The sequence below is a fragment of the Vicugna pacos genome, unplaced genomic scaffold (assembly GCF_048564905.1).
Source record: "Vicugna pacos unplaced genomic scaffold, VicPac4 scaffold_19, whole genome shotgun sequence".
NCBI lineage: Eukaryota > Metazoa > Chordata > Mammalia > Artiodactyla > Camelidae > Vicugna > Vicugna pacos.
In genome coordinates this window covers 70,735,490-70,763,183 of record NW_027328740.1, presented here as the reverse complement: position 1 = coordinate 70,763,183, position 27,694 = coordinate 70,735,490, and the positions used below count along the sequence as shown (strand labels likewise).

The window sequence follows — 27,694 nt, the reverse complement described above, 5'->3', positions numbered from 1 at the left end:
GACACAGGCCTTTCCCGTGGCTCCTGAGAGCCCATGAGTTGAAGTGATAACAGCCTTGCGTGGGTTCCCCCATCCTCATCTGCTCATTGGCAAGTGTGTCTGCTAATTAGGAGCTCCCCCAGACCTCGGGCCCTTCAAAGCTCAGACCATGGGAGAACCTTGAGTCCCTTCTCCTGGACATCCTGTGTGAGAATCCACTGCCTTCTGAGGTGAACAGCAGCAGGAGATGCCTCCACCTCCTGGGAGCACCCTAAGGAGGACTGTTAGTGCACCATGCTGTGAGCTTGTGTGTTTCCGGCCATGGTCCCTACAGAACTACAGTTGAGATGGGCTTATTGATGGAAATAACAGGACTGATTCCAGGGCAGGGCCTGGGGGAGGGAACAGTGGAAATTGAATGTGACCTCAGACACCTCGGTGGGTGCTGGGGCTGTTACTAAAATGGGGAGTCTGGGAGATACCTGCCAGGAATGGAATTCTAGAGTAAATGGTGGACATGAGGCATTTTTAAGATGCCATTTGTCATCCAAATTAGGACTTCAAAGAGGCACTCGGGTCGATGAGCCTGGGGCTCAGGTGAAGGAGCCGGACTAGAGATACACGTTGGGAGTCGTCATTCTTAGCTGGTGTTCACAGCCCTGCATGTGAATTAGATCATCTCGAGAGCTGCAGACTGAGGCTGAGGGGGGGCAGGGCTGTGTCTTGGTTGGAGGAAAGCCCAGACCATACAGCTTTGGTGTGTCAGTCAGTGGCGTTTGCCATTTTCAAAGCAATGCCAGTTATCCTTAAGGGGCCAGGGGCTGGGCAGGGCCAGCCAGGAATAAATCTGAAGGGAGGGTCGTGGCCACGTGTGCGTCTTGGGAAGGTGCAGAGTCTGCAGGGTACGGGAGGGTAGACTCCTCAGATGCTAGAGTTGCAGTGAGGAATGGGGAGAAGTTAGTCACAATCACCTGTGAGGGAGGGAGGGAGGTCTAGGGAGCCCCACCTTACCGGACTCGCTTTCCCATGAACAGAAGGCAGTCAGACAGAGGATCTGAGGTGAGAAGGGATGGGCACTGGGAGGGGAGCCAACCTGGAGAATGGTGCTTGCAAAATTCTGGAATAGTCTCCCTGAAAAATAGAGTTAAAAATACCCAGACTCTTAAGAACATTGTTAGTGACTTGGGAGGAGGCAGTTGTTTTTCTGGCCTCCTAAGGGTAAGGCATGTATCCAGGGATACACAGAAGATACGGGCAGTCTGTTCCGGGGGCTTGATCGTTACCGGGGGAACAGTGCAAGTTTAAAGGGGGAAAAGGGCAGCGGAGGGAAACTAGCCAGGCCCCGTGTCAGGTACCAGTCGGCCGCCCTACTTGCGTGTTGCATTCACATCCATGCCTCCCAGGTGGGCGCTGACAGCCCCCTTTTGGGGATTGGGAAGCCTTCTCAGAGGGGTTAAAGAATTGGTCCATTTAGTGACTAGTAAATGCTGTAGCAGGATTCAAGCAGGGCCTTGTCAGAATTCAAGGGCATGTTCTCTCTACTGTTTCCAGTACTTCCCTGTTATACCTGGAATGGTGAAGTGGGTCAGTTTTGGAGCCTTTCAGAAAAAGTATATTTAAGCGACTCTGGACTGTTTCACAAAGCTCAGCATTCTTTGATGGTTCTGAAGCACGCAGTGATTTTCGCCCCAGAGAGGTAACGTCTAACTCCTTTGATGATGACGTGGTTGCAAATGGTGTACAGGTGCAAAACCAGACTTTGCAGCTTCTGAAGGGAAACTCTCCAGTTCTCCCTTGGTCGGCTTTCTTCCTCGGGATGTATCTGTGCTGCAGCATAGGCCTGAGCTTTCCATATGGAGTGAGAGTTTAATATCTGATGTTAGCATAAAACGGTCAGATGAAGAAAATCGACGTTGACATTTTATTTTTGGGTTTCATTAGTCAAAATATACTATCAGTTAATGGCCCATATAGCAAATGAAATTGAGTACAGGACATTGCATTTCTTACTTTCTATTTAGAGTTCTCTTACAGAATAATGTTGCCTGCTTTGGAACATCAGCTCCACCACTCACGGCACCTATCAGTGTGTTGGTGTGATTGCATTTACAGAGTGAATGTAATCTGGGCTTCCTCAGCCCCAAACACTTCAGTGCAGAATCACGGGCTGTAGACGTCTGTTAGTCACGCAAATACTTCTAAAATTATATGATTCCAGAAAAGAAAGAAGAGAGAGAGATTGCCTTTATCAAATTTCCTTTCAGTTCTAAATGAAAACTGTTGTTGAGCATCTCTGGTTTCCTTTGGATAAGAATATATACATTTCTTTGCATGTAACCTGGGATTTGGGCTAGAACACCAAGTTCTTGCTGTCCACAAGCCACAAAAATAGTAGCCAAATTGCACACGTGTGAAATAGTTTATACCTTTTTCTGAGAAAGTATCCTTGAATTTGGGACTTGGACTGTGATTTCTGCTTTTTGCTTCCCCCACCTGTCTTGTAATCTCTCACTCCTTCCCACGTGGTTCCCAAGTGTTCGTGGTCTCAAAGGAAAGGGCAAACACCCAGTTGGTCACCATGTACTGCTGCTATAGATAGAGCCCAGACAAGACCTAAAGGACATTATCAGAGAGGACTTCCTGGAAGAAATGGGCTGTACATTCAGTTGTGAGGACAGAGTAAGAGTCAGCCAGGAGAAGTAGTCAAGAATGTGTCTCAGATCACAGGGGCAGCCCGGGCAGAGGCCTGGAGGCTTTTGGCGTGGGGACCCGGGGAGAGTGCCCTGTGCGGTCCAGGGTGGAGGGAGCCCCTGCTGGGGAGGACACTGGAGAGGGTCCGGGGTGTAGGGCTTTGGAAGAAGTTGAGTTTTACTAGAACTGACACAGTAGGCAGTGAAGGGTGTCAACAGAAGTGACCCTCAGGAAAGGTACTTCTGGTTTTGCTTCTGATATACTACAGACAAAAGGGTCGGGACGGTCGAGAGCAGGTATGTCTGTCCCTTTGAGATCCAACCCGTCATTCATTTATTCATAACACGTGCACTTCAGTGAGTCTAGGGGAGAGAGAGTGTAGCCACATAAATAAGCAAAATGTATTTGCTTCTTGAGAGCTTAGCATTGTCAGAAGTTGACTTAGCCTAGAATGTTCTAGGAAGAGAGGAACAAATTGTGGAGGTTGGAGGGAGGGAAGGCTTCCTTGGGAAACAGTCAAAATGAACCTGGAGGCAAGTGGGAAGTAGGAGCAGGTCAGGGGGCTCCTGAGGTCACTGGGGACCTATGTACTGAGATGAGGCTGGGCGAGCAGGGTCTGGGGTGGGGCTAGAACTCTACCAGGGAGCCTCTGAACTGTTTGAAGTGGGGTTGATGTAATCAAATTTGTGCTTTGGGAAGGCTGTCGTGGCTTTGTGTGTGTGTGTAGCGGGGAAGAGGTGGAGGGTGCCACCAACTGGGGGATCATTTGAAGACCATTCACAGGCTGGGATATGGGCTTCGGGGCTACTTGGGGACGGCAGGGGCAGTGTGGATGCCGGCTTTTCTTATGGGGGACTTGTTAGCGGGGCTGCCCTAGAGGCACCTTGTGGCTGGAAGAAAACTGATGGAGGCTGCCAGGGGGACATTCCTCTTCTCTCTTTCCATGCCTAGTGTGATTATCTTAGCTCAGCCAACATTTGGAACAAAAGAGCTAATCTCCAGGGTTGCCCAGGCCTTTGTAGAGCTCCTTCGAGTGAGATCTGATAGGATTTAGGTTTGTGTTCAGATCTGGATGTTCACTTAGCTAGAAACGTCCTGTCATTTCGATTTCCATAGGGGTTTTTATTCCTGATAAAGATTGCTTTCTTGGTGAGAGGAAAATTATTACAGCTGTTGTCTTTTTCAAAAAAAATCATATGTTTTAAGAGCTTTAATATTCAAAAGAATAGGAATATATAAAATATTTAAGGAAGTCTTTGGTGTGGTTTCTTTGCTTTCTGAGCTAATGTGGACTTAGAGCCTTTGTATTACTTAATAGCACATCCTTGTCAGTATTTAAAGAGCTGTTAGTGAGCACCCCAGGCCCCACCTCTCAAAGAATCGTTAAAGTTTGCTCTGAAATAGTGAGGTCATAAACGTCTTGTTTTCAGAAATCAAAAGGTTTTAAATACGCACCATAGCTCCATTTATAAAATAATAATAAGTTCAAAATTAAGAAAATGGAGGATAATTGATTTTTTTTAAAGCCTAAACATAAACTTTCTTGTGCTAATTTTGCACCTGGAAATTTTGAAAAGAAAAATCCTACTGCAATATCATCTACGTGGTATATATATATGAGTTTCACGTTTGAAAAGTAACTGCGCAGTGGTTTTCAAAGTCAGGAGCATTCCAGCTCAAATACTGGCAGTGGTGGCTGCTGGTTTTCAATGGAAGAGCCTAAATTTGCCTTCTTAGCTTTTTTTTTTTTTTTGTACTGAGAAGGTTGAGTAGTGCTTTGCCAGCATGATTTTCGGGCAATTTGAGGGCAGATGTCGTGTTCCAGCAGTGAGATATTTCCATGCATTTTATTTTCTGGACATCACCAGGGCACATGTGGGGTTTGTGCCTGCAGGCTGGAATGCTGCAGGACTCCCTAATCCATCACCATTATGTCCTGGTGCTGCTCCGGTCAGTGAATGATTTTCTGTGACTTGGAGGTAATGTGGTCTGATGGTGATGATCAGACGTGCAGTTAAATGCTATTAATTGAAATAAGAGTAACCTAGAAACATTGCTCTAACAATACAGGATGAGGGAGGAGGATTGGCTGAGCTGCTTGCAGTGGGATGTCTTCTCAGGTGACTCCCTCACCGTGATTCCTGCCAATATCCGCCCCAGCCCTGCACGGTAGTCCTGCCGAAGCAAGCAAGCACTTTGCTCAGAAACGCACTGAATTTCCTTGCGCCTCTGTTTGTTGGCTTTTTTTTGAAAACACATTTTGCCCTTTGCTTAAATGCCATCCATGCTAGTCACCCCTTACACTCATTCTTCTGGACCTCGTCCATACATAGCTGCTGAATGGATGAACAGAATGTAGTATCTCCATGTAGTGGAACATTATTCACACGTAAGAGTGAATAAAAAAGAAAAAAAAAAAGAGGAAAATGAAAAATGCCACCTGTTTTGGGAAGTCCACCCTGACTGTTTAACCCACACTTTTCCCTTTGAAACACAATCACTTATGCTCCACTCTACTCTTTTTGATAGTACTTACCACCTTCTAATAATCTTTAACGTTTCCAAAAAAAATAAAAAATAAAGAGATGCTGATGCCACTTCAAAATATACAAGCCTTGCTAACAGCATGTTAATTGAAAGGAAGCAGACACAAACGGCCAGATATTGTTGATTTCAGTGATCTGAAAAGCCCAGAAAAGGCACATGCAGAGGCAGAGAGCAGGTGATGGTTGGAAGGGGCTGGGTGGAGGGGGATTACGGAGTGAATGCTAGTGATAGGGGGATTCTTTTGGGCTGATGAAGTGTTCTGGAAATAGAAGGTGTTGAGGGCTGCACAACTGTGATTGTGCAGAAGACTGCTGAGCGCTGTGTCTGGGAGTGCCTGTTGTTGGGGCATCTTTATTTTGTTCACATCCTGCAATGTGAAGGGCCATCTTCTGCTGTGGTCATTCTACTCCTGTGAGTGGTGAGGGTCAGGACTTTGTAGAGTCCTGTTTCTTTTCTCCCTCTGGCTGAGTGTAGGCAAAAAAATTTAAGCCTGAGAAAGTGCTCCATCTACAGAAATGTCTTTCAGTTTTGCCTGGTGTAAAAATCTTGAGAGCTTTTAACCGTTGAGGCTAGTCTGTGGGGGTAAATAGCCTATGAAGCCTGGGTGAGCCCAGGAAGAGCCGCGCTTCCCTCCCAGACACGGGTGGGGATTTCACCCCCTTTCAGGCAGTGAAGGGCCCAGACCCGTGGGCAGACTTGACAATCGTGAATATTTACGTGTATCCGCTGCTTCATCTTGGATATTAATTTCAAGCTGAGTCAGTTTGTGACGGCAGCCTCATCCTACATTAGGAATTTATAGTATCTGCTCTTTGAGGTGAAGACCTGACAGACTTGATTATTTAACAGTCTGCTTTGAATTGATATCTCAGATTCCTTTGTCAAAAGCAAAACAGCAGAAATACAGACGTCCTTTAATTCCAATGTGGCCTGGAACGGGTTTAGTGTCTGTGCCTCAGTGGCCTTATCTGCGGGTGGGGAAGATGATAACAGTGCTTCCCTCAGAGGAGCTGGTGAGGGGAGAGTGAGAAGCACAAATGGAGGACTTACACGAGATGCTCATAAATGACCGAATTTAGTGCTCTCCGCCTGGTGAGGCCTTAGGGGTAGAGATGTCAGAACAGAGCAGTCCTAGCCGGAGCTCGATACGTGATGGTAGCTGTTATGATCAGTATCACCACTGTGGGTTATCAGGTAGTTTTAAGACTTGGTAATATGATTTCATGAATAATGTTAAAAGACTAGACATCTCAGATCCAGTTTACATAGTCCTCAAGATTTCTTCTGAGAATTGGATGGTTTCTTCCCTATCTTAAATCTGAGATGAGTCTCTAAAAATTTCCGTATTCCTCCATCCTTTTGCTTTAATTCTCTATTTCTTAAAAAACAAAGTTTTTAGATGGAGTTACTGGGGACTGAATTGAGGGCCTCATGCATGCTAAGCACATACTCTCCCAAATGAGGTATAATCTCTTCCCTGATTTTTTTTTAAATTTACATCTTAATTTTCAGAGGTTAGAGGCCTCTAATTATTTTTCTGGAGACTTGTCCATGAACCTGTAAATCTACAATTAATGGACAAAATTTGGTTTATTAAAAAAAATCTTTAGAATATTCTACAGTCCACCCAAAAGGAAATACTCATGGACTTAAAATGTTTCTCCTTTAAGGTGATTTCTCCTGTTTGGTCGAGCTTAATTTGTTAACAGCCATCCTCATCATCATAATGACCAAACTCGCTGTGAGTGGACGCCTAACTGAGGCTAAAATGCTTTGCTCATATTTTACTTCATAGCAAGTGTTTGATTGTAGGTATCAGTGTCTCCTTTTTTGTAGCTGAGGGATTGAGAGATGGGTCAGCTTGCCCCAAATGACACGCAGCTGGCGGTGGCTAGCTCGATGCTGGAATCCAGGCTGCACAGGATGAATTCTCAATTGCTCCTCTAATCAGCTTCCCGTTGAGTGTTTTCCCGAACTCCTGTGAGCCCATAAATGACCGATTTTAGCTTTCTCAGCCTGATGAGGTCTTCAAAGGAGAGACACCAGTGAGAATGAGAGGCAGAGTGGCATAAATTAAAATTGTACATTTTCACAAATGTTTTATTCTCAGGTAATGACTGTAAAGGAAATAGTTTTTTAATTTAGTGCTTTGTGAGAACTAAAAACAAAACATTTAAAATAACTATTGTGCAAGAGAGAAGTGGTCTTTGAAAGTCCAACTGTTGCTAATGATGTTACTTGTTTTTTCTAGTGGTGCTTATTTACTGAAAAATTTCCAAACACTGAATTTGTTTTATGTAGTCTTAGTATGAAAGAAAACTTTGTCAGTGAGTATTGTAAGTAAAATCCTTACTCTTTTCTTTCCTGATGATGAATATCTTAGTTGTTTACATGGCTTAAGTATATTTCGTCATTTGTGAAATTTGAGTAATATGGTTTACCTTGTCTGACTGTGAGAGCTGGACGCCTTGTATACAAAGCACCATAGAGGTGCTTAATAAAAATGTGCTTTCACAGTGACTGATAGTTTAGAAGTATCAACTCTGAATACTAAAAAGGGTAGCTTATTTCTGATGCATATTCAATATGTGTATATATGATATACATTAATATGGCTTAAAGTAACTAGGATTGTTTTTTTTAAGTGCAGTATGAAGCTTTAATGAAATCTGTGTCATTCTAGTGAGACAGGGACTACTTAAATTGCCTTAAGCAGACGACCTTGAAGATTATTTACACAGAATGTAAGCTCAGAATTCATGTTGCCGTGTAACCATCCATCAGACATTTAATTTCTCGGGATTCTGACCAGAACCATTAAGTTTAGAAAAATCCACATTGATTATTATCAGGGAATAAGCTTCTCTCTTTTGTGACTAAAGAAAATTTTGATTTTTTTCTGCACTCTTTTCAGGTTTTAAAATTTCAAAATTTTGATTTGACATGTCACTTTTTTAATAGAGATAATAAAGCTCATGCTGTTTTAATATGTAAATAAATGTTTTTGTATTTCAATACCCTTCTATGATTTCCTGGCTCTTTGAGAAGTATTTTGCAAGATACTTAGATTACCTACTGTTGGAAAAATACAGACGTGACTTTTATGAATATAGGCCTAGTACAGTTCTGTTGGTTTTTACTACAGTGCAAGACATGAGACCTAGGAGAGCTTTGCTGCTGATTGCCAGGAGGACAGATCTCAGGTCTCAGTCTCCCCTCGTGTAAAATGAAGTGGCTGGACTGGATTCTTTCCTCTTCTAAGATGAGCTTCCATGAGCCTATGTCTTTTGTTTATATTTAGGAGTATTAGCAATATCAGATTAAATACTGAATACCCCTCCATCCCCCCGAAGCAAAGTGCAGTATATGCTACATAAGCTTCTAGTTATCTGATTCTCGTTTCTCATCTTACAGTCAATTTTTGTGTTGCATGTTTCCCGGCAACCTGGAAGGTCTTTTTAGCCATAGGTGGCGCTGTTGCAACTTTTTACAGTCTTAATTTTTCTGTTTGTAAAATAAGGCTTAAACAATGTGATTTTATTTTGATTCCTTTGCTTAATGCTTCAGAATAGCACAACGTCCATTATGTCTTTCTACCTGGAAAATGTTTTCTGCTTATATCATAGTTTTATTCTTTTATCTCGCTGTGAACATTTCAGACTTGCTGTGCAAACAATGGCAAAATCGGGCTTTTCTTCTAGTGTTAGAAACCAGTGAGCCGGGATATTATAAAACAGCTAGAAGCTGCCTCTGGAGCACCATAAAGCTGAAAGGTGTGTTGAGTTCCCTGAGTATTGACCCCGCCGCTGTGTGTTAATTGGTGGGAGTTGATTTGGTACATATATGATGGGGTGTAGTTTCTTGACTTGGGTTTGCCTGCACGTGCTGACACTGAACCATGTGATCCTGAGTCAGCTCGTTCTGAGTTTTCCCCTCGTCTGTGAGAAGGGGACACTCATATCTGCTTTGTAGAATTGTGAGAATTAGTAATTATGTAACATGTTTACCACAGTGGGTATGTCAAGAGAGCTCATAAACTTTAGCTGCTGTTTTGTGTGCAGCCATCATTTTATAGTCTTTGGTAATTACAAAGAAACAAGAAAATAAGAAAAGCTGATTTTATGATGAAAGATATTTGAGGACGTTCCATAATTCCTACACCCATAATTTAGCATCAGCAGAGTCAGAACTGTTACACAGTCGCCCTGGACCAACGTTAAGCCACAGAAATTTTTGTTACTTCATATATGTTGGGGCCTAAGGGGAACCAATACTTATACACATGTTGTCTCCAGCAGCCAACTGAGAGATGACACAAAAGAGTAGGCAGGCGATAAATGTCTTCTTTGTTACTGATGAAGCCACGTTCTCCATGAACTTCAGGGCTGTGGATAAATGAGTGTCATGTTACTGTGTCCCAGAAGTAGAGACTCACCCTGTCCCAGGTATCTCTGTGCCACAGCAAGCCTTCCCTTGAGAGAATGAGCCCCATCATGCACAGGGCTGTTCTGCAATGGAGCTGAGCATCCAGGGTGCTTCCCTAGGGTAGTCAACACTGGAGGGAAAGGAAGGGTTTCACATGCCCTGCTTGTCTCCCCGGAATCACAACTCAATCTGTTAATGTGAGGAGGGCTAGCTGTGGGCCAGGGGTCAGGGCTGTGAAGGGAGTAGCACTCTGCATGGCCCAGAGGAGTGGGGAGGAGGTATCCCTTCCATCAGTTTAAACAGGTGGTGGGATGGAACAGAAGGGTTCATCCCATGAGTTTATAAAAGGAGAAATAAGAATTTCCTTTGGGTATTAGTCTAGCCAGGAAACACAGAAGATGATTAGGAAGGAGACTTGTAAACCACTGTAATATTAATTTGACATTTGTTGAGCACCCAAAATGTGCTACATTCTTTTCTGAGCGTTTTACAGAAATGAATCCTTCAATCTTCTCAACAAGCGAGTAAGGAAGGTTTGATTGTTATCCCAGTTTCACAGTGTGGAAATTGAGGCACACAGAGGGTAAGTTGACCAAGGTCACAGAACTAGTAAGTGGCAGAGCAAGTATTTTAACCCTGGCTGTATGGTATTGTGGCTCCCAGAATGGGCTTTGGGTGTTTAGATGTATCTGCATCCCTCGATTTCTGTACGTCTGTGCATCAATTAGCCCAGAAAGGACAGGGAAAGGAGAGTTACACAGGTGCTCACAGTCGTGTCTCGGCAACTGTCCACGAAGAGTGCACCATGATTAGAATTAATTGTTTTCCAGGCAGCAGATCTGTTGGTATAACAGAAATTTAGTCCATTGAATTCATCTAGAAATCCTTCCTGCTCTGCTTCTGTCCACACTTGCCATGTGACTGCCTGCCCGTGTTTGGGCCGTGGAGGAGAACATATACTCATGGTTGAACTCTGATATTGCAGTCTGGTTCATAGTTTCACATCTTCTGTTACATTAATAAGTTAAATTTCTGGTTTTCTTGCATCAGTGTCTCATGAGTTTGGTTAATGTGAAACCAGTCCATGGGAGCCCAGGGGTTATGATGGTATAAATTTTTAGCACGTTGTGGCACTTCTAGCCATGCAGACATGACTGGGGGATGTACGCCTTTCTCACTGATTTCTCCCAACAGCAGGGTCCTCTCACGGATGTGAGGCTGGGAGCTCTCTGAGTAGCTCAGTCAGAGGCCAAGTCCACCAATCCGAAAATGATGAAGTACCTGGAAGTGGGTTTAATAAAAGTAAAGGGCTTCCAGGTAGTCCGATGGGCTGTTCAAGAAATTTGGTGAAAAGCTGTCCACTGTCTGTGGTTTAGCTGCTTCTTTGCTATTGAAAAGTCTGGAGTAGATGAAGGGATTTTAAAAAGCAGAAAGGAGTGATTTCAGGTGGTACATCCACACCGGTGAGAAGTGATGGATGACCGCCTGTGTGAGGCACAGACAGAGTCTTACAAACTTCATAAAACAGCTTCAAATGCTCTGCCATCTGAGTGCGCTTCATATGGGGTCCAGTTCATCACTGGTCACGCTGTGAGGGCAAGTAACTGACGATGGCAGAAAGGACACGGAGGCATCAAAAAGGTCTCACTCATGTTCCCTGTTTAAAGAATGTGGCACAGTGTATTATATTTGAGCTGGTTTTTCACTGAACAGTTTTTAGTGTTTTCTGGGACTCCCCAGTGCCCCAAGGTTCCATGCAGCTGGGTGTCCCCTCATTGCAGCTCCGTCAGCGCTTGCCCTGGGCTGATGTGGTGTCACGGGAAGCAGGACGGTCAGCGTCCCCGGCTCCTCTGAGCTCCGTCTCCTCATCTGCAGAGCCTGGTTTCCCATCCGTGTCTACTTAGTAGGGTTGCTGAGAATCACACGTGATGGTTATCAGGTGTGATTTCTGGTTGTCTCTGCGATTGGCAAATAGCCAATAATTGATAGAAACTCTTGTTTTTTTTATTGTAATTGTGTCTCCTAGATTGCAGTGGTTTTTAGTCTGCATTTTTTTATAACTTTACTCATTTTTAAATATGCCCTTATTTTATTTATTTTTTTTTTTGAGGTACTGGGGACTGAAGCCAGGACATTGTGCATGCTATGCAGGTGCTCTACAACTGAGTAATACCCACCCTCCTTTTCTGCACTTAAAAATAAATATTGCAATACACAAAATAGCTCTTAAACTCCATCATGGGACCTGGTCTCTGTATAGGCAAATGAACACGTATACTATTTCAATAAGAATAAATGCTGTTGAGACATAAGTTTCTGAATCTGTTAATGTGCTTAAAAACGATCATAGCTAGTGATAAACACGAGACTTAGATCCAGGACTTTTTAGGGTATGTTTTGCCATCATGGGAAATTACATTCTACCGAGAAGGCTAATTGGGTCTCTTTGATATTTGGATGGTTTAGCAGGTGATCAAGGCTTTCCAAAGCTGACAGTTTTGTATTTTAAACTAACTACAAAGTTATCTTCTAGAAGATGGAAATCCTAAGCTTGTGAATTTCCCAGTAATCCAGGGGGTATGTGTCTGTGTCTGTGTCTGTGTGAACGTTTGTGTGTGTGATTTCAGGAATGTAGAAATAAGTTCCATATAGACTTCTGATATCTTTCTCTTCCAGTTCAAGGTTTAAGCATATACTTACACAAATAAATTGATTTTCTTTTGTCATTTGGCATATTGGCGGGAATAAGAGGTTCTCATACTTGTTTCAGAAGGGTTGGGAAGCATGAGCTTAGAAAACGGGAGGAGAAAGAGGCAGGGAGACACTTCACACTTTGTGCAGTATATGAGAAACGGTAGCTTTTCTTTTCTCTTTTCTTCTAAAGCAAACTGGCTCTGAATTGTAACACACTATTACTCAGAATTGCTTTTCTAATCAGATACAAGTGCCTCAGATTTTTCAAGGCAACATGAATGATGAAATGTGTTTTAGCATTTATCTTTAAAAGTAGTTTTATTTTTCAAGTAAAAGACTATAGCCTGTTTCTTCCAGCGTCTCAAGAAATTCTCATTGATCTATGTACATGTTCTATGTGCTTATTTTCTTTTCTTTTTTTTTAAGTGCTTGTTTCATTGTGGTGTGAATCAATGTTTAAAATTTCTGGATTTTGATCTTTAGAAAATGCTGATATATCAGAACTGTTAAAAACCTGATTGTTCTTTGGTCCTTGTTTGGTGGGGCACCCTATTGATTACTCTTGTCTGTTAAAGAGAGAAATTCTTCCTCTAGCCTGCAGATCATTAAGTGTATGGTTTGCAGTATGCCTTTAAATTTCATTGAATGCATTGAACATGATTGTCCAGTGAATTTTGAGTTGACTCATAGTAATGACTTTGCTTTGATTCTGTGGCTTTTGCTCCTCTCCACAAGAGCTTGAATTCTCTGTTGCATTTTGTATACGTGTTCTTCACAGTGGAAGAAATTTTGCATTTTTTACAGAGGTGGTTTTTCCTAACACCTCTGAATGCCTTCTGTAATTGATACAACAAAAATCTGTTATTTCAATGCTTAATTATTTCATAAACTAGTTTTTGGCTTAATCAGAAACAATGACAGAGTGATAATAAAAAATAGGAAAACTTTCCTTCCTTTGAAGAATAGAAATCAGGTGGTCAGGCTCACCCATGCTTTGGGCCTGACACACTTAATCTCATGTCATTGTGTATCATGATTCGGAGATGGAGTTGCTTCAGGTTTATTGATTTTTGTTTTAACATTTGTGTTGAATTCTTTCTCCAGGCTTATGTATCCTGTTGGGTTTGTTGAAACTGTAGAAGGGAAACAAAAGCTTTTTTTGGTTTCCGGAGGCCTGAGTTGCTGATGATAAGGGTTGAGGGTGGGCTGAGGAACAGAGTGACACTCCCTCTGCTCCCAGCTGAAATTGATGAACAATGAAATCAATTAAGTGTATCGGTATTTGACCAATAGAAGTTAGCGAGCCCAAACTGGCTAGTTATGCCCAAAGAAAGTACTGAATTCACCTGCAGAATTAGGTGCTTTACCAAGAAGAAGCAGCTTAGAGCAATCAGAAAAATCAGTCCTATGATGAGATATAAAGTAAATATAATATCTTTTATTTCTGAAACTTTTCTACGTTAAGTTGTGTAGAGCTAAAATTAAGTTTCAAGCACCAGGAGTTAACAGTGTGGGTGGTTCTGTATGATCATTATTCAGGAATGTGCCTAGACTCTGCTAGAGTGGCTGAAGCTGGCAGGAAAAGACCCAGAGCCAGGATTTGTCACCTTAGGGTGTCCTCCATAATGGTTCCATGTGGGAGCCCATGATTGGGTTAACAAATTGTAACAGACCCCAGCCGCCTGTCAAATTTAAGAAGAAAACGTATGCTTAGTAACTGCTTTGCAAGCAAGTGCCTGTGCATCCTCACTCCTGTCTCCTTGCCTTAAAAAGCAGAGATAATGCTTTGCTTGCGTAGATGATGTTTTAGATAGCACTCTGCTCATCGCAAAGCAATGACCCAGGCCCACAGCTATAAAGGCTGGGCTTGTGTACAGTTAGATACTCTATTATCCCCCAAGCAAGGACCTAGCTGGTCTGGTGGTCTGCTTTGTAATTCACATGTCTAAAGAATGTATCTTATTCCCCTCACCCCATGACTTACCTAAAGATACACTAAGCCTTTGTACTCATGGTGGATTCTACAATCTCTGTCTCATCCTTCTTTCCCCAAGTTCCTGCTTACTATCACACAACTGTTAATGACGTTTTCCTTTGATTATACACAATAAATATGGGATCATTTGAGAGGCTCGTGGAGTTGGGTCCCTACGCCCTCTCTCTTTCGTGACTTTTTCCACAGAGTCTTGAGTATTCATTCCCTGTACGTAAGACTTCTGCCAGCCAGAACCCACAGTTCCAGGTGAGAAGGATGCAGGCTTTATCTCTCCTACCCGAGGGAGAGAGAGTAGAAAATTGAGATCTGCTCTTCCGTGGTCCCTTCCTGCCCCAGGTCTGCTCCAGTTCACCTGCAGCCTTCTGGCCTCTGCTCACACTGCCTCTGTCCCAGGACTGACAGCAGCCTTTTCTTCCCTGGTAAACATTTCCTGTGCCTTTTAGAAGTTGGTCTCTTCTCTGCAATACAACTCTGGCAGATGTGATGGTGGTAAACGTGCTGGAGGGCAGTCACTTGGGGACTGCCAGGAGCCATGCTGATTCTCCTGAGTCTCTCATTCGGGGTTACAGAACTGTCGAGCAGCAGAGGAAGCCCTTTAACGTGAGGCCAGCTCAGCATTGCATCACTTTCATTTTATTTTTGAATTTTCAGTGGAGAAATTATTTGTAGCAAACTGTTCCAGATTTTTGGCTGCCTGCTTTCCTCACCACCATTTCCTTGTTGGCTCTGGTGCTTGTTGTAAGAACCAGGTTTCTTCTCTGGTTATTTCTAGCAGCTGGGCTTGCCGAATCCTTGATCTGCATTTGAAGCAGAATGCTTCTTCGTGATGTCAAGCTGATTTTCCTATTTCTGAATATTTCGTGTACACTCAGCAACTCTTTCAAGTGAAATGCTCTTGTCCAATTCTGTTAACCCATATTTGCCGATCTCCTGCTTTCATGCTGAGGGCAGTTTCTTCTTCCTGTAATAAAAGTTAGCAATTTGCATTTACTATTTGAAGGTTCTGGCCCTAGGTGCTTTTGTCCTTAACAGTTTTAATACAATTCACCCATTAAAATGTGCAGCGGTTTTTACTCAAAGCCCAGAATTGTGCATCGCAGTCAATCTTAGAATATTTTCATCCCCCAACAGGAAGCCCTGTATGCACAAGCAGTCATTCCCATCTTCCTCATCCTCCCCCAGCCCCAGGCAGCCATTGTTCTCTCTCTATGGATGTGCCTGTGCTGGACATTTCATGTAAAACAAGTTATTTCATGTAAATGGAACTGTCTATTGTGACTGACTTCTTTCACACTGAGTAACTTTTTCAATGTATTTCCAGGTTGTGGCCTGGGTCAGTACTCTATGCTTTGCTATTGCTGAATTATATTCTACTGTATATCTGGGCCCTACTGTTTACCCATTCATCAGGTGATAGTCGTTTGTGTTGTGTCTGCTTTTTGTTTGTGAAGAGTAATGGCGCCGTGAATACTCCTGTAGGAATTTTTATGTGGACATTTGTTTTCAGTTCTCTTACTTGTGTGACCAGAGAGCAGAAATGCTGGGTCATTCATAAACCAAATGTTCAACTCTCTGAGGACCTGCCAGGCTGTTTTCTAAAGTGGCCACCCTGTGTTACATCCTCAAAAGCAAGGGCTGCGCGCTCCGCTTCCTCTGTGTCTTCATTAGTGCTTGTTACACATTTTTTTTATTATAACCTATTGTAGTAAGTGTGAAGCGGTTTCTCCTAGTGGTTTTGACTTGATTTCTTTTACAGCTAATGATATTGAACATCGTTTGATTGTGCTTATTGGCCATTTGTATATTTTCTTTGAAAAATACATTTTCAGATACTTTATACACATTTTAATTGAGTTCTCTTTTTCTTGTTGAGTTGTAGGAGTTTTTTCTTTTATTTGAAGATACAAATACTTAATCAGATAAATAATTTGAAAAAATTTTCTCCTCTCTGATGTTTTTTCACCTTCTGGATGGTGTCCTTTGAAGCAAATTTTTAACATTTGATGAACTCCAATTTATCACTGTTTTCTTTGTTCCTTGAGCTTTTGGGGTAATATTTAAAATCTGAGGTATTTTATTTAAACTTTTATATAAAAAATAACTTAATTCTTAAGACTGTTCTAGGAGATGGGTGCTGTGGCTGTCCCCAGTCTATGGATAGGGGACTGAGGTGCAGAAAATTTCACTGAAATATCAGTGTCACAGCTACCCAGTGCTGTGGGATTTCAGACCCTCATGTTTGTCCCCAGCATTTGTGATCTTCACCACCATGCTCCACTACTGCCTGGAATCATTAATGAAAAAGTTTTCCTTTTTTGATTTCTTGATTGTTTGTTTTCTCATTGGGGAACTCACCTCTTCATTTTCCTTGCAGAGATCTGTGTAGGTTTATTTTAGATCTCATGTACTTATTTATTACACAGGCTCCAGCGATGATTGTGCCTAGTTGATCTAATCAATTCATACTCAAGTCTTTCCTGCTCATGACACTAAAAAGAGAGTCATGATTTACATAATGCTCAAAGAAGAATGTACTTGAGTGATTTTATTTTTCTAACCAATCAAACAAATCAAATAAAAACCCGGTGTTGGAACAGATTATAAGCCCTGCAGAATAGGGTCACTGTCTTCCTTGTGTTTCATTTGATTTGTCACAGTGTCTGGATAGTGCCTTGCTGTCCAGCAGTTTTGTGAGTATACGGTGCTCGTGAATCATTGTAAGGAAAGAATTTTGACAACAGACTGTGTTGTTCATTTCACAAGGGAAAAGATCATATAGAAATACTGCTCAGATTTATTTTAAAATTAAGCTTGGTGTTTTGAGAAGGGTTCAAGAAACCATACAAAAATCTTTTTCACTAATTTTAAATCTATCTTAGACACATTATGCATACATAGCAGAGTAACTTATCAACTAGTTTTGACAAGAGGAGTGTATTATTGATTATCTATTTTAGTTGAAATATTCTACCTGGGATAAAGTAATCAGTGCCCATAAATGAACAAATATGTTTGTATTTCTATGCAACATGGGGGCAGACTTCATATGTTTTTATATAATATATATGACTGTGTGTTTTAATCTGTCTGTCAGTGTTTTTATAGTTTTTCATCAATGTTGTAACTTTAGAATTCTTCTATGGAAATCACCCCCAATTCTAGTGCAGTTTGTACTGTGTATCCTGTCTTATGCATGGGATTCCACTGTCCCCTCACTGAGGAATTTCCTCTCCTATTGAGTTAGTAGCAGAGTTAAAGGAACTGTGATTTCTAGGCCTTTGCTCTCCATGTGTTTGCAGTTGGCTGTCAATCAAGATTTTGTCTTTCGTGAGTTTTCATTGTTCAATTAGAATTTTGGAAATAACAATTAATATGTTGCAACACTCTCCCTAGAAACTTGATGTGTTTGTGCTTTTCCGTTTCCAATTTACAAAAAATGTAAATGCACTCTTGTTTTTAAATAGTCCTTTTTCACTAGATATTTGTTTACTTCTTTATAGTCAAAATATTTTTTTCCCAATGAATGAATAGGTTTGCATGTTTTAAAAGATACCTTACTTTTTAAATTTCTTATTCTAACAGGTATATTCGTTGTACAGAATTTAGAAAATAAGGATAAACACAATTATAACTTAAAAATGGCCTCTAATCTCACCTGGAGATACAGTTGTAAGGTTTGAAATTGAGAATTACAAGTCCTCTCAAACTGTTCTTCTATTTCAAGTACGGTTTGGTTACTGAGATCCTCGAATTCCCATATGAATTGTAGCAGCAGATAGTCAGTTTCTGCAGAGGAACCCACTGGGATTGTGATCGAGTCCACGTTGAATATATGGATCGCTCTGGGGAGCACTGCCATCCCAAGAATGCTGTCATTTGATTCAGGAATGTGCGTGGTGTGTCTGTCCAGGTATTTAGGTATTCTTTAATTTTTTTCAGCATTGCATAGAGTTTACATTGGATTATTTTACTATATATTTTGCCTTTATACTGAGGACAAGTGTGCAAGGTACCGGGATCAGAAGTGTATTGGAGCTCCGCAGCTTGCTGCCACCATGGACGCTGTGCTCTTGCTTCGCCCACTGTACAATGTTGCACAAAATAGGACCTAAGTAACTCTCTCTTGAAAGAATGATTATATGATTGCTGGATGATGCTTGAGAGTCCTTGTGATGATGTCTTTTTCCCAGAATTTCCCCTCTTCTTTACTATGCCCTTTCCCTTCCTTTCCTCCAGCCTGTGTTTCAGCCTGCCTGTGGCATTGATTTTCCTTGTCTGTGGACTCTTCCTTTCACTAGTTCGTGATAATGTTACATGTGAGATGTGGAAACTTGCTAGATGTCAAGAAAGAGGAAATCCATTGCATTCTAGTTTTTTTAGAGTGTGCTATTGTATTATCGATTGAAATGAAATCAGGCTGACCCATTGAGCCATCCCCTGAGCTCTTTTTGCCTTCCTACAGGTGATACTGCTCTCGTTGCTGCATGTGCCCTTCCCCCAGACTTGGTTTTGGGGTTGAGTAAGTCACCGTCACTGGAGCCCTCTCTTTAAATGATGAAGAGAACATTTGCTCTTTCTCCCTGTTTGGGGACTTGGATGAGATGAGGCAACAGATAAAGAATGGAGCCCCACCTCATTCTGACCCCCGCTCTTTCCGTTCCTTTCTCCAGGGGAAGAGTACAATTCAAAAATATAAAGATTGTGAACTAATGAGATAGACAAGACAACCGATCATTTATTAAATACCCTTTCATGCCAGAAACAAATGTATTATACACACAAAAAGCACATAAAATACGGTAGTACTGTGGTTACAAACGTGGGTCCGAGTTCGAGTCCTGGTCTGGAGTGACAAGTCCTGTGAGATGGAGAATTGGTAGGTCGGCTTAGCCTCTCTTGGACTTGTTTTCTGTCCTGCAGAGATGGGGCTCGCTAGGCGTCCCTCCCCCGTAGAGGTGCTGAGGGGTGTAAAAGACACGTGTAGGCAGACCGAGCACAGCTGCTCTTTCCTCGTAAGTGCAGGATAGCATCGCTTTTGCGGTGATGGCTTTATGACTGCACCGTGTAGACTCTCAGTGCTCCAAAGGGATGCCTTGCAGATTGGAGATGGGATTCTCACTTCTGTATATACCCAAGGATTGTGTTATTGGGCCTTGCTAATTTGACTCTATTCTTTAGAAAGTACATAATGTAGATATATTTTTCAAACATGCATGATTTTTTCTTTTATTATTTATAGTTCTACCCTCTCATCTCTTGGTGTGACTTTTCATGGAATCCAGGAAACAGTCCTAAGCAACCTGCCTCTTCACACTTCTCCGTGGTGGTTTCCTTCCCTGACTAGAAGAGGGTTTTGCATAGGTAATTTTGATTGCTCCCCTTCTCTTGGAGACTCTCTGTTTTTCTGCCCATCTCTCACCTGTCCATCTGTCCATTTCTCTACCCACTCATTCTTCTGACTTGTTTCAATAAGCATTTCAGGCAGCTTACAGAAGAGCAGGTACCAAATAAACAGGTGAGAAAATGGGGCCAAGTTCATACAGTGAGGCTAGGAGTTGAGCCTGTGTGAGAGTTGCCAGCGTGAGACACACGCCTCTGCCTTGTGACTTATAAGATAGACAACATCAATGTGCCTGAAGCTCCCAGCAGACACAGGGAAACAGGGTTTGTGGGAGATGCTCATTGGCTGTGAAATAAATAAGTGGCTTAGTAGAAGCCCAGCCTTTCCAAGTACTAAGGCTTAGGAGAATATTTTAGTGTCTTCCAAAATCAGATTATTGCATCTTTTCTTTTTCAGAGTTTTATGTATAGTTGGTTTACATTCTATACCTGGAAATTTCTCCAAAACTTCTGCCCACGTGAGTCCCATGACTCGGGAATGGGGTGGTTCTGCTCATTGACGGGTGTTGGCCAGAAACGGAAAATGACAGCCTCAAAGGAGCCTGGGATTTATCAGTTATGTTTTGTCAGTGCTGTAGATTTCAGAAAATGCTTTCACCTTTTCTTTCCATCTGAGGCAGCAGCGCGCTCTCTTACCAGCATCAGGAGCTCAGGGCCACGGGATGGTGGGGGCTGACTGCACTGCCGTCAAGACAGCTGAGCTAGTCACTGCAGGTGTGGTTCTTTTACATACTGCAGTTCATGCTCTTTACTAGAATGTTTCAACAGGGAGTTAATTAACTGAGTTAATTAACATTTTATAAATATGATGCTTTGTTGAAAAGACAGTCATAGGCAGAATATAAGTTGTGATCACTTTAAAAATGGTTTCATTACTGAAATTTCAGTAGGAAAGATCCAGTTTATCTTATTTCCGCCTCTCTTTAAAAGTAACAAAGAAACAAGACAGAAAAAGCAGAGGATGATTTCTGTTCTTCCTCTCGGCTTGCAGGTGCCCTCACCTCCAGTGGCATCCATCCAGACACCAGCACTGACACTGGCCGTGCTCAGAACTGCCTCAGCCCTGAAGACACATCTGACAAATGGAAGGGGGCCGCGCCCTGTTACAGCAGGTGCTCTCACTTTGTGGGTCCTTATGTAACTGCGCGGTGTTATTCAGGATCGCCCTTTCTACACTTTGTGACGCTGCTGCGGTGTCTCCTAGTTATTTGTTTCTGTAAGTACTCGTGTAATTTTCCAATGTGTGGTACTAGACATCTAAAAATGCATTTTTCAGATGAAAAATAGTGTGTATTTAATATAAATGTATGAAAAAAGGGTCAAATGGATCTATCCTGGTGCCAGTACTCAGAGATAATAATTAACACATTAACATCTATTTTCTGTTCTTTTCATCAGTGTGTATTACCTCTGTCATAAAAACCAGCGAGCAATGTGTGCCTGTATACTGTGTGGAGACCTCCATTTTCCATTCGGCTTATTACACATTTTTCTACAATATTCTATCTCCCCTGGCATGATTTTTAATGACTAGTATAGCATTCTGTCTTGTGGAGTCCTCGTCCATTTTACTTTGGACTTAAATAAACTTTTAAATTCCAAGTATACTTAACTGAAATTCTGAAAAGAGATCTGTTGTGGTACCGAAAGTCCCCTACATCCCTTCCCCTTTTTTCCTGAGAGTAAAAACTGCTGACAATGTGGAGTATATATTTCATGACCTTTATGCCTATGTCATATAAATAAACTCATACATACACGTATATGAGAAATCTATGTCTATGTGTGTGTATATATGCTTTATTGAAAAATAAGGCCATACTATATGTTTTCTGCAGCTCGGTTTATTCACTCAGGTATATATCACAGACGTCCTCTCTCTCCAGACTCACCCGGTCCTTTCAGATAGAGTAGAGGGTTTTCCTGATATGCAGGTTTGGTCTCTTGTGTAAGGACACCTTTCGTGGGAGCGTACTGTGGACAAGGCCTTGGACCACGCCGAAACACCGGAACTTTAGTGCCCACAGCTCACCGTGATTTACCGCATCATTGTCTTGATGGTGGACACTTAAGTTTTCTCCATTTTCCACTGTCAGAAAGGGTGTTTGACTGGCATACTTCTTATACAAACATTCCTGTGATCTTGTATGAGTATTATTTTCGTTAAGGTTTCTGGAAATTTAGTCCTTGGATGTGACAACTACATAAATCACAGGCTCCTTTCAAGTGAATCAAGAAATTCCTTCTCCTGTGGGGCATGAAAAGATGTAGAATAACTTATGTAACCAATTCTCTATCGCTGGATATGATTTCACTTCAGCTTTTCTTCTCACCATTGTAAACAGTGCTGTGTAAATGCTCTGATAAGTACATCTTTTTGAACTGAATTTTTCTAAATGAAACGATTCCAAAATGTGGAGTTCAGCCTGTGTGTACACACGTTTTTCAGAGTTTACATATCCATTGACATGTCATCCTCCAAAAGATCGCTCACAGTTTGTTCTCTCAAAGATGGACACTAGCTAGAATATCTTTTAAAAATATGTGCCAATATGATGAGCAAAAGTACTTTTTCATTGTTTTAATTTGCACTTGATGACCAGTGAGGTATTGAGCATTTTTCACTCATTAGCCATCTGACTTTTAAAAAGTGAATGATCTCTTTTGTCCTTTGCACACATTTAAGTGAGGCAGCTTCTTGTTGCTTTGTGACAGCTCTATGTATATTATGAACATTAACCCCTTGTCTTCATCAACATGTATCAGAGAGCTTTTCCTTGTCATATTTTGCCTTTCATTTTGTTCAGTAGGTTCATTTTTGTTGTGGCCCAAAATAATCTTAAGATTGTAAATGTCTTCTTTTTGGGTTTTATTCCTGATATTATTCTTAGAAATACTTTCTTATAATGGTATAAATTTCTTCTGTAGGTTTTTTTAATCTCTAAGATGGAGATGATGATGGTACTTGTTATAGTGAAGAGAAGTTGAATTAATATGAGCAAAGAATTATATTCGCTGTTATTAGTACTTTCTAATATTCACATCACATTCTGTAATTTTTCTTGCGGTCATTATGACTGGAATAGAATTTGTTTTTTCCAGGGGATTCTCTGATTGTCCCAAGACAATTATTGAATTCCTACTTTGCTTTTTAACTTGAAATCCCACCTGTAAAGAATACTTATGTCCACTAGAGTCTCTTTTTGAGCTCATGGTTTATTTTTATCAATCTTACTTTCTTACACTAGCACTATATCTTACATATTGTAAACATTTATTTAATATCTGACAGTGCGATTTTTTGATTCTCTTTTCGATCCCAAATTTTCTTGGTTAGTATTATGACTTTATTATTCCTGAAGAATTCTAATATAATTTTTCAAGTTAAAAAAAAAAAGAAGTGCTGTCGTGGGATTTTTTAGTACTTTTGAATTATCTTTAGGAGAACGTACATTTTTACAAAACTGCTTTCCTGCATACAAAATGTTGATGTCTCTACTTTCACACCTCTTACTTTACCCCACAGTACAGTCCTGTACTTCCACCATGTACAACATGGGCATTATTTTTGAGTTTATTCCAGATTATTGTTGATGTTTTTGTTAATTATTTAAGTCAGAATTTTTTGCTATTGTATATTTTAACTGTTAAAACTGACACCTAGGAAGGCAGATTCGGTTTGTAAATACTCACTTTGTAACTTCTCATTTAAAATTGTAAGTATTAAGTGCTTGTTACAGAATCCTTTCTTTTCTGTTTTTAAAAATTTGTTTCCAAGATTCTCAAAATGGTCATAGCAAAGTAGTATAGGTGGGGACAGAGATGGAGAGAGGTAGTGTGGCTCATGTACAAACTGTGAGCACTTTCATGGCTGCGTTTACGCTGGAAAAGCCGCTGAAGAGTCCAGGATAAAACGGGTGGCTTTGTATGCAGTTGAAAGCCAGCTTTCTTGCCTGGTGAAGCCTGGTGGGCGTGACAGGTAGATGATCAAGGTCGAATGGAGGTTATTGGCTGCACAGAGCGCTGTGTCTGAGAACTGGAGAATATCGCCATGGGAAATGCTTGGTGCCAGGAACAAAGCAGAGGAGCTGGGGACCCTGTGTGTTAAGGAATTTCCAGCCCTCGGAGTGGGAAGATCAGACTCTGCATTCAGATCTGAGTTTGAATTCATCTTCTTTAGTTTACTTGTCCTCTGACTTTGGTCAAGCTATATACCCTCTTTCACTTCCTGTTTTCTTATCTCTCAAAATAGGAGAATTACAGCCTGCTGCTAGATTGTTTGATCAGGTTAAATAATTAGTGTCTATAAGATGCCACGTACAGTCACAAGCTCAGTGAGAAATGGGCTGTCACCTGTTCTTCTGCAACTCAGTGCTTGACAAGACATGTGGGAAAGCCAGTCCCTAATTTGTGTGTGATGCAAGTAGGAACAAAATTAATGTCTTGCCTTTCCCTAGCAGTATACTTACAGCTTTGCTTCATTTACTTCTTTCCTCCTTTCCTTTCCCCTTTCCCATCCTCCACTAAAAGATCCTGAGACTCTCTCAGAATAGTAGATTCAAATTACTTTAAAGGTTGGCTCATCCTCATGAAATGATAGTAACATAAAAAAAATCTGTGCACATCCCACAATACATTGTATTTGATTTACACACACACGTGTGCACACATACACACACACAATCAGGCTACCTTCCACTTGCAGAGGGAGAAGGACCACTTTTTCTGAGTTTTCACTCACTGAGCTTGAGAACAATGTCTCTTACACAGACTTTCACCAGGCTTCGTGCATGGTGTTTTTAATTGAATTTCGGCTTTGTGGCCATAGATATAGTCTCCTAATAGAAGAGAGAAAGTGGAGACATAGACATTCCGCTGAGATATTGGTGTCATCATATTTTAGTTGGAAAGGACTTAAGACAGCATAGAGTCGTAATATTATATGGGTGAGAATCCATGATGTTGTAACTTGGACAAGAACATGGACCTTCTGCCGTCTTGTCCACAAAGGTGAAGAGGCAACTGGGCAGGGGATGGTAGGGATCCTTCTTGCTTGAGTTCCATGTTCTTGCTAGTTTTCATTGCTCAGTTGCCTTTAGTTTATGTCCATGAGGCCTCTCATGGGAAGGTCACTCTGTCCTGATAGATTGAGTTTCTTATCAGCAAAAAGCTCTGGACCCACTCATATTTCCCAGAGTTTTCTGCTGACCTGCTGACACTTTATATAATTGAGACCTAAGAAACTACAGAATATAAAATCCTTATTGTTATTGTTTGCCCTCGAGTTCCATAGGAAGGGGTGCTGTCTCAGGCTGTCTAAAGCCAGATCTGAACAAAGATAGGGTGACAGGCTGTGCTGCTGGTCCTCCACAGTTGAAGGGGATTTCCAACTTAGCTTTATATTCAAGGCAGATGAGTTCAAATCTTGCCTTTACCAGTTATTATCTTTGTGAATTTGGGGAGAAACTGTACTTTTTTGTGTCCAAATTTGTTTATCTGTAAGTAAGTTCAGTATTTATTTTAAGGTTTCTGTTTTAGAATTGAATGAGCTAATACTCTCATTTATACCTAAAATAGTGATCTCATGGTTCTATGCTGGTGCCTTGGTAGTTGATTACTAAGGGACTCCGCAGTGAGATTGGGGGTGGGGGACCCTGGATAATAGAGCTTATATTCCAGGATATGCTTGTAAAAGACTGGATGTGCAGTGGATTTTTAGTAAATATCTACTCCTTTCCTAATCTGCATTGATTGTGTATATATCTTTATACTAATATATGAACAATTTTTATTGCAATTTAAATATCTTTGTAGTATTTACAATATCTAGTTATAAAAATACGTGAAATAAAAAGATTTGAATTTATTTTCTTTTCAATAAGCAAAACAAAATAAAATAGAAAAGAAAAAAGTTTTGAAGGAGTAGAAATAATTTTATTTCTGTGGAATCAATTCCTTGTAATAGGTTTTTTGTTCATGTTGTTAAAAAGCATATAAAATTGATAGGTTGTGAAATACTGGAAATGAGGAAACAGTGGAGACATACTACCTCTAAGGCAGTGAATTTGTTACCAAGTCCAAACTCGTTCTGCTTGCTGCATGACAGGCCAATTAATCGGGAGATGAGATGTTGGAGTAAGGAAAAGAGACTTTATTTGTAAAGCTGGCAGACCCAGAAAATGGCAGATTGTTATCCAGTAGAACTCTCTTCCCCAGGGCAGAATTCAGTCTCCTTTTATACTAAAAAGTGGCAGGGATGTGGCTGGTTGTTGCAAACTTCTTGCTGTATGAATTGTTTGTCCTTGAAATCCTTTGTTCCTGCAGCTGTCCATGTGGGTCAAATTATGGTGCCCCTGTAAAACCTCCAAAAAAAAGAAAGGTTATTCACTATTTTACAACTTGCCATCTATACATAAGTGTAGAAGAGCAAATATCCTTAAAGATCAGAGCCCGGAGAATAGACCCTCCTGGATATTTCAGGCTAAAGGCAACTTTCTTTTACAAAAGGTGCAGAGATAGCAAGTCTGAGCCTAGAAAACAAGGTACAGGATTAAAGCCAAATGAACACATCTAACATGGAGTGAAATTTGTTCTTTCTATTACAATTTCTTTTTCTCCCTCATAAATAATTTTAGTAAGAAACGTGAGCAATTTTTTTATTTTTGCTTCTTAATAAAGGACTACAACTACAATTTAGTGAGCAGGGATGCTGTGCGTGCCTTGGTGTCACAGCAAACTCTTGTTGGTGGTGCAACATGCCTGATGCCCCATGAGTGTTGATGAGGGTCCCCCTAACCAGGGGCTCTATTCAGGAACCACCATATGCGCGTTGACCTCTGGCACCTCTTTTTCAGCTGCAGGAAATTTTTTCAGATTCTATGATAGAAAAATCACTCCAGCTAGGGATAATCAGGGAATAAAGGAAGAGGAAAAGGGCTTGAAGTAGAGTAGAAGAGAAAGACAGAAGCTCAGGGAGCCTGGGGGCTTGGCAGCGCTGCCTCGGGAGAGAGAGGAGCAGAGGTGTGGATGGGACCGGCTACGGAACCAGCTCCTGCAGCTTTCCCTGCACCCAAGCCACACAGCTTTTAATAGGGCCCAGGACTCTCTCCTGGCTGGATGTCACCCTGGGCAGAACCTTGAGAATCGAAGGTAAGGGGTGGGCAGCACTCACCTAGGGGGTCACTGAGGACTTTGGTCAAGTCCACATTGACTTTTCCAGTCAAGTGCCTTCACCTGTTCTTTATCTCAGGATCTGAGAAGCAGGAGCAAGGAACTCAGGGAGAGATCCAGGAAGATATCTGACTGTGTTAAGAGACGACAGTCACAGTGACACTGGGAGCGAAGACACTTGCAGCAAAGTAAAATAACTTCACAACTATTGCATCAGAGCTGCATGTGTGAGAGAGCCTAAGCCTGTCTCAGAGTGCAGGGGACAAGCGGAATGGAATGGTAAAATTAACACTGACAATTGAAATTTTGTTAAATAGCCTGCTACTTTTAATTTTATCACTTCAATGTATGCAGGTGTATTTCTATGAGCATTTATAGGTTCACACAACCCCACCAGCCCCTCTTGCCCCCATGGGGGATGGGATTTCTCAAGCACAGTGCCCCTCCTGCTTGCTTGGGCCACGCTGCGGGTCCTCACCTGGGGCCGGACTGCTACAGTACACTGAGTCCCCGAGGCACGGCCTGGGATACATGACAGGAACAACTGTGCTCTTGGCTGAGGGCCTCCATTTCCCCCTGCAGTGTAAGAATGCCGGTGACTCAGTTAGAAGCATGCATCCAAGCCGTCCTTCCGTGTCATCACCATCTAGAAGCGGTGCCTGAATCTTCTGAATTTCTGCAGAATGTGGTTTACAATCACCTTGAACAAGTGAGTGTGTGTCCTCTTTCAAGTGGAGGAGTTACTGCCGTTTTCCTGGAACTTACTCACCACTAGTCCATCTGATTTTTCTG

The 27,694-nt window shown here is 41.6% G+C and overlaps 1 protein-coding gene across 1 annotated transcript in view; it reads left to right on the top strand.

The window, feature by feature from the left end:
• Positions 1-27,694, top strand: part of LOC140693515 (trafficking protein particle complex subunit 9-like) — a 170,837-nt gene that overhangs the window by 65,191 nt on the left and 77,952 nt on the right. Inside the window, exons 3-4 of the mRNA XM_072957335.1 lie at positions 19,572-19,693; positions 20,724-20,844. Of these exons, the coding sequence (XP_072813436.1) occupies positions 19,572-19,693; positions 20,724-20,844 (243 nt within the window). The remainder of the gene's footprint in view (positions 1-19,571; positions 19,694-20,723; positions 20,845-27,694) is intronic.